The 7,520-nt window shown below is 41.2% G+C and overlaps 1 protein-coding gene across 1 annotated transcript in view; it reads right to left on the bottom strand.

Moving 5' to 3' along the window:
* Positions 1-2,683: 2,683 nt before the first annotated feature.
* The window catches only part of LOC120990538 (disintegrin and metalloproteinase domain-containing protein 33-like), a 55,595-nt gene continuing 50,758 nt past the window's right edge, over positions 2,684-7,520 (bottom strand). Inside the window, exons 17-22 of the mRNA XM_040419408.1 lie at positions 6,629-6,706; positions 6,279-6,387; positions 5,984-6,122; positions 5,452-5,554; positions 4,673-4,918; positions 2,684-4,554 (exon numbers count right to left, since the gene is read on the bottom strand). Coding sequence (XP_040275342.1) covers positions 4,369-4,554; positions 4,673-4,918; positions 5,452-5,554; positions 5,984-6,122; positions 6,279-6,387; positions 6,629-6,706 — 861 coding nt within the window. The 3' untranslated portion in view covers positions 2,684-4,368. The remainder of the gene's footprint in view (positions 4,555-4,672; positions 4,919-5,451; positions 5,555-5,983; positions 6,123-6,278; positions 6,388-6,628; positions 6,707-7,520) is intronic.

The following is a 7,520-nucleotide window of genomic DNA, read 5'->3' as shown; positions in this document are numbered from 1 at the left end:
CCAAAATAGTACCAATAAAACTGGCACCTTATCCCCTAGTTTCCAAAATGCAGTACATTTTTGGGAGTTTCTACTGTAAGGGTGCATCAGGGGGCTTCAAATGGGACATGGCATCTAAAAGCAGTCCAGCAAAATCTGCCTTCCAAAAACCATACGGCGCTCCTTTTCTTCTGCGCCCTACGGCCATATGTGGGGTGTTTATGTAAACCGCAGAATCAGGGTAATAAATTTTACATTTTGCTTGGCTGTTAACCCTTGATGTGTTAAAGAAAAAAATGGATTAAAATAGAAAATCTGCTAAAAAAGTGAAATTTAGAAATTTCATCTCCGTTTTCCTTTAATTCTTGTGGAACACCTAAAGGGTTAACAAAGTTTGTAAAATCTGTTTTGAGTAACTTGAGGGGTGTAGTTTCTACAATGGGGTCATTTATGGGGGGGTGTAAGCCCCACAAAGTGACTTCAGACCTGAACTGGTCCTCAAAAAGTGGGTTTTGCTAATTTTCTTAAAAATTTTAAGAATTCCTTCTAAAATTTCTTAGCCTTCTAACGTCCTAAAAAAATAGAATGGCATTTACAAAATGATGCCAACATAAAGTAGACATATGGGGAATGTTAAGTAATAAATATTTTATGAGGTATCACTTTCTGTTTTAAAAGCAGAGATTCAAATTTAGAAAACAGTGAATTTTGTTAATTTTTTGTTAACTTTTGGATTTTTTTATAAATAAACTCAAATTTACCATTAACATGAAGTACAATGTGTCACGAGAAAACAATCTCTGAATGGCTTGGATAAGTAAAAGCGTTCCAAAGTTATTACCACATAAAGTGACACTGGTCAGATTTGCCAAATTAGGCCTGGTCAGGAAGGGGGTAAATGGCCCGGTCTGGAGGTGGTTAAAGACCCCGCCAGCGCCGTACATGTACGGCGCTGGGCGTTAAATCCTGCTGTGAGACTGCTCGGTGCCAGTTATTGTGCTTTCAGCCTGGTTTCTATATGTAAAGGATTACACTCAGCCATCTCCTTGCTTGCGACTGTGTTTGACCTTGAACTGTTCAGTGACCATTCCCTTGGCTTTGTGTCTCTGTACCTTTGTCTCTGGTTTCTGGTTCTGATGTCAGCTAGTGTGGCTACTCGAGCTGTCCACTCCACATGCTACCAGCTACCCAGTAAACACAAGATAGCACTCCATACCATCTGCAGGGACCACTTAGGATGTTCCTGAGAAATAAAAACACTTTAATGTTTATGCAAGTGAGGTCTTGAGTGTACTGAGCATTGGCTGCTCGGTGGGGTGTTTAGACAGACAAGTTTTCTTATGAACCCTCACTCATCCGATTATCAACATTCGAAAACCTTTGTAAAAATAGACAGATTCCTTTTCCTTTCACAATGAACAAACTTTAGTAACACATTAACTACAGCACCCAACTATATCTATGTATGCACATAAGTTGAAAAGAGCCCCCCAGGCTAGCGATGCTCCGGCACTCCAATCTAGATTGAGCCAGGTTCCTCCTCTTAGTGTCTTCTCTTCACCTCCTTCAGCTACCAACATCAGCAAGTCCCTAGATGAAATCTTATTCAGATGCACTGCTGTGCTCAACTCGCGCCTGCACAGTCAATGCTCCTCTGTGGGCAGTGGTGTCATGAGGTTCACGGCACATGTGCAGTGCAGTATACTGGCTGTGCAGGACCAGTCCAGCCATGTGTCTGTGCAGGATTTCAACTTAAGGCTTGTTCACATAGAGAGCTGAACAAACCGGAGACAATGGTGGGAGATACACAAAATGCAGGGATGAAAGCTCTATGGTCAGTAGGAGAATTGCATCCAATTCTTTATTCTGGCATCAGTGCAGACCCCATGGCCATCCCCCAAACTTTGAGTGGTCAATAAACATAACAAGAAAGAACTTTCTCCCTAAATTTCTGATATTTCCCTGGCATTAAAGCACCATATGCATTGGAAATGACATCACCTGTCAATCATATAATGTATAGCTGCCTATTGACTGATGATAGTGATTCCCATAGAAAACAAGTAAAGGGACACCTTAAATATCAACAATACAGATGTACACGTCTCAAATTATTATCTAAAAATTATGCCATCACTCTGCAAAAGTAAAAATGCAGCAGGGATTTTTTAGATACATATAAGATACATAAAGTTCCAATGTATATGGTGACCAGTGCAGTGCAGTGCAGGATACTGACTGGGCAGATGCAAGACCAGTCCAGCGGTGAAGACACTGAAGGGAGGAGTGGGCTCAATGTAGATGGGTAATGTCAGCTCTGGGGAATGGGGATTGCCCTTAATTTGCATATGGATTAAAATACATAAATGGCAATAAATGGCATGTCTGTGCAACATTGAGCTCGGATTGTAGCACCAAAACCTGGTGGTAATCTGTGTCAAGTGATGACTTGTGATCTGTCAGCCAGAACGTTTTCAGAAGATTTCGTGAGCTAATGGTGTCTGCACCCACACAAAATACAGGACATGGTTCACAAAATAATTTCTGTTTCCATAAATGCATCTTGTGATAAAACAGGTCTGTCACCTGTGGTATACAGTATATGAAGACATCTGAGGGCCTTCAAGAGACACTCATAGGTTGACTTTAGCGCTTGTCTTTTGCACCATTTCACATAACAGATAGAAGAAAAAGAGATAAAATCATTGTAAAAAAGTAATTTATTAAAAACAAAACTATTTTCTGTACCACAGAATTAAATACAATACAAAATGATTATCACATCCTAACAAGAGTCGGCTCAGGGCCTTGTAAACATTCAGCAGTACTGGGCTGGGCACCTGTCAGGCTGTCCGGGTGCGGCAGTCTGGGGTCAATAGTAGGAAATACACAAGTCGCAGGGATGAAGCTCTATGGTCAGGAGGAGGATTACATACAATTCTTGAATCTGGCGTCAGTGCAGACCCCATGGCCATCCCCCATACTTTGAGTGGTCAATAAACATAAGAATATAGAACTTGCTTCCTAAATATCTGATATTACCCATACACACTGAAAACAAGATCACCAGTTAATCATATAATGCCTTTCTGCCTGTAGACTGACGATAGGAATTCCCATAGCAAATAAATAATTTAAAGGGACACCTTAAATCTCAACAATGCAGATGTACACGTCTCATATTATTATCTAAAAAGTATGCGATTTCTCCAGCACATAAAAGTACCAATGTATATGGTGACCATAAAACATCCTAGGTGGAAAGTGTAAAATCAACTGGATTATATCTACAACAGTGGTCTGCTGTGGAAAAACCTCAACTCCAAGCATCCCCTGACACATCTACTGCTGGGGTACACTAGGTGTAGTCATTTTAGAAAACTGCAGACCACTGGTCCACAGAACTTGACCAGAATATCAGCACCAGGTCATATGTATATATATATATATATACTATACTGACCATATTGCACTGTTTATATTTCCTATGATATCAGAGAAAGATGTAAACTGGAAATATAGGGACACATACAGTATATAATATAGTTCTTTCAGTGCCTATCCTAGAGGAACAGTCCTTCATGAAGAATTAAAGCTGGTGAATAGATGTAGGTTTGCAGTAAGTGAAAATGAGGGACCCATAATCCCTGGAAATAAGAATGTACAACATGAAATCGAAGATGATGAGGGCCATGGTAAAAGGAATTCTTTTTCTACCGTTACCTCATCAATTTGAAGAAGATTACACGAAGACTTCTTACTCCTTTGAATTTTCTTCCCGTGAACTCAACACTCAAACCAATGAAAAGCCATGGACATACCAGTGTGATAGATATCATCAGAGGTCCACATGAAAATCCACTGGACCATGGAAAAGGTCAAGTCAAGGGAAATGTGAAAGCTATAGAGTGTTATGGTGAGCGATATTACTCTTCTTCAGTTTCCTCATGGACACATGGATGAAAGATGAGATTTTTTTGGGCTCTGAGCAGTTTCTCTATGCCCAATATTCCTTAATGTCCTAATTCTATAAGGCACTGACAAAGTCTAACAATGGTTCTCTGAAATAATGAAAGACTTCTAAATACTCAAATCACGTCCAGCAGAGCATCAGTGGAGTGTCCCATTATAGGGATTCACGGATCATTCCAAATAAATCTGAAGAGACCATGGAAGCTCCTCAATGAAGTACTTCAGTGCAATACACAATGAAGGGATGTTTGGTGTCCAGTATGATCACTGTTCCTTATTTAACCTTGATGTGTCAACAGCTTTAAAATGGAAACCTCAGCAGATTTAGGGTATTTTCATCCTCATAGTGCAAATATCAGGATGGTGTATATATCCTAGTTCCTGGTGTCATTTCCCATTCTTGGCTTGATGTCTACATCATTGCTTCTGGAGAAAGGCTGCAACCGTTGCTTGAACTCTGCTCCCTGGCTTTGGCCTTAAAGGAGCTTTTATCTGCATGGCTGAGTTGGTCACAGGAGGTTTGGCATTTGCAGAAGGTGTCTTTACCAGAAGACCTTCCTTCTGGATGGGATTCAGGGGTAGCGGCTTTCGAGGGGGGTTCAGCTTTAACAAACAAAGAAATCAAATTAAATTTATAGTCTCAACTATATGTATTATTCCCCCCAAATAGAGCAAATCATCAGCATTTGCAAGCTTTGAAATAGGCACTTGACTTAGGTACCTGTGGTGTCCGGATGGGACTTGTGGGCAATGGCTTCTTAGGGGGCAGGAGCTTTGTTTTCTGGCTCTCCTGCTTGGTTGGTATGATTGGGGAGGACTTGAATGGTGGAGGAGGTCTTGATGGCTTCAGCTGTATGATGGTGTTGGGTGGCTGACTGATTGGTGTCAACATTGGACGCACAATGTTGACCGGCTGAGTGTTGACCTGCGAGGCTCCATTTTTTCCATGGAAAGTGGACCATGAACTCTGTAGTGACAGCAAAATATCAAACAACAGTCAACACAGGCAGTCTTTATGAGGCTGCCCAAACATAGAAGATAAGCATCGGCTGGAAAGAAGAAAGTCATCCTTGGAATAGGAGCTAGTTTAAAAAAAATTGTGGTCTTGCTAAAAGTGGCAAGGGATTCACCAAATATGGCACATGTAGCTCCAGCCAACTAAGCCTAAAAATTTTCAACATGTCAGATCATGTTTTCAGCATCATTTACGTAAAATATTCACACAATGGTCGGCCAAAATTGGCTCCTGCTCACATATTAAAGGTTTTCTCCATTGCAGTTGTTTCTGCACATGAGGAATCATATCTGGCGAAGGGTATCATGAATCGAGGACATTGAATTTCACAATATGATTGCACTGAACTGAAAGACTACAATATTGTTTGTATCATCAGCTGGAAACTATCAAATCCAATGGGATTTCACACATGTACAAATGGAAGCAAGAGAAACATGAAATGCATGGGCAACATTACTGCTTGTATGCATTACCGTCATTACCTTTTGTATGGTTGGAGATGCAGCTGGAGGAGGAAAACTGCGCTGCGTGAAGATAGTTTTGGAATGTCCTCTGCCCGCAGGATGGCGAAGGGAGTTTCCCATTCTGCAAATACAATACAACCATGGAAAAAGGTTCATAAGACCTATGTCAAAAATGTATTCGGGTCATTGATGCTCTTCTTAGGTGTCTTCATCACATTGAATGGTGCAAGAGTCCAGGGGTGTGAAATGAGGACCCTATAGAGAGCTGTTATATTTCTACACCAAGGATCATCTCACAAGCAGAAGACAATGGAAGAATATTAAGCCTCCTCTTATTAGCTGCTCCTCATATAAAATCTGCAATTACTCATGTCTTACTATATTAACTTGCGCTCCTTTCCTTCAAGTATCATTTTGCCATTGGATTTGAGCAGGACATTGACCCTATAGCCCGAAATATTTGTCTGATAGTGAATGTTTAGCTTAAACTGGCCAAGTATGGGAACGACATGTTTCTCATTCTATGGGCGGTGAGGATAGGCTGTCTCACCTGCACTTCGCTCTGTTCTTGTAGACCCATTTCTTTAGTTGAGAATCTGGTCTTCTGTACCAATAGTAGATCCCGAAGCCAATAAGCGGAAGGACAACCAGGAACAGGAGTAGCAAGAAGACGATGAGACCTTCTTCAACTGTCAAGATAAACACAAGATCGGTTAACACTTAGGTAATGGAGGAGGGTGGACATTAGTGTATAGTATGACATGGTCTCCACCTGCATGGTGACTAGTCATAATAATGGTAATGAAGTAAGCTAGAACATAGAGTTCACAACAGGACTAACTCACAGTCATCAGGGACTGGACCACTGTCAATGCTTCCCCCATGGCCGGACGTTTTACAGTAGGGAGGGCCCCAGCCGGCATTACAATGGCAGTTTCTGTTACTGTTGCACACCTAAACAAGGAGGAAGGAACAGGTTAGTATGTGATAAATGAAAGAAGACAAGCATGATTGTATATGATGTGAGCGGGGCAGGTGGGTAGTTGTATCTCCTCACGTGTTTCACCCCAGGTCTGCTCACAAAGCTGAACTGTGCCTGCATTATGATGTTTGCAGTGTATTACTGGTATTTGCTGTTGTTTTTACTGTGTACATTATTTTTACAATATTTTTCTTGCACTTTTCGAAGACTCACCCCATGTCCATTGCATCGAGCTATACATTCATCCCATTCAAAGAAGGAAGCGTTCTGACATTGTCTATCTTTACAGACCTAGAATGAGACATGAGAGAAATGTCACAGCGGAATCTTTTCTAGAAAAATACGTTGTCCATATACCCGTTCTGAAATATACTAATAGGAATACTAAACATATCACATTTTTGGTAGAGACAGAAGGGAAAGATATGGAGACCAAAAAATGAGTGTATGGAGGCCTCTTGATGGTTCCTAACAGGAGAAACTGGTGGAAAGGATCGACACCCTGGATTTCAACATGTTTAATGCTTTTTTCCTGTGGGAGATAACCTAGCTGATAGAGGTGCCTAGATGAATCTGGATGAGACAGGCATCTCAAAGAGGCTCTTCTCATTGAAATTGAGGTGGTTGACTGGGGAGATAGCTGATAGGTGAACACGTGTTAAGCCTCAAGGAGAAGCTAGGCTTTCCTTCATCCAGGCACAATATTCTGTTTGCTGCCCTGTATGTGAACACCATGGCCAAAACAGATTGTATGACTAGTAGCCATATATCCAACATCCAAGGAGCATGTATACTACTTTTCTTCAGGACATCACCCTCCAACCATCAGCCAAACAACCAGCCAACCACCACGCAGCCCCCATCCATGGTTCACACCAACAAGTAATAGTAATGTCCATAAAAAAAGTAATAGTCCATAACATGTGATTGGCCAGGTGGTATGCACTTTCCCTCTTACAATCACATTTACTGTTCTCCATTGCTGGACCATACAACCATCTGCTCATCACACTCATCAGTCTCCAGTCCTTCACACTCACTGTGACTCAAATGTACAAATTATAGACATGATCCCTGTAGATGCAATTGTCCAAAAATTTGACCC

This window comes from Bufo bufo, chromosome 2 (genome assembly GCF_905171765.1).
Source record: "Bufo bufo chromosome 2, aBufBuf1.1, whole genome shotgun sequence".
NCBI lineage: Eukaryota > Metazoa > Chordata > Amphibia > Anura > Bufonidae > Bufo > Bufo bufo.
The sequence above is the reverse complement of the archived record's forward strand: the minus strand, read 5'-3'. Positions and strand labels throughout refer to the sequence as shown.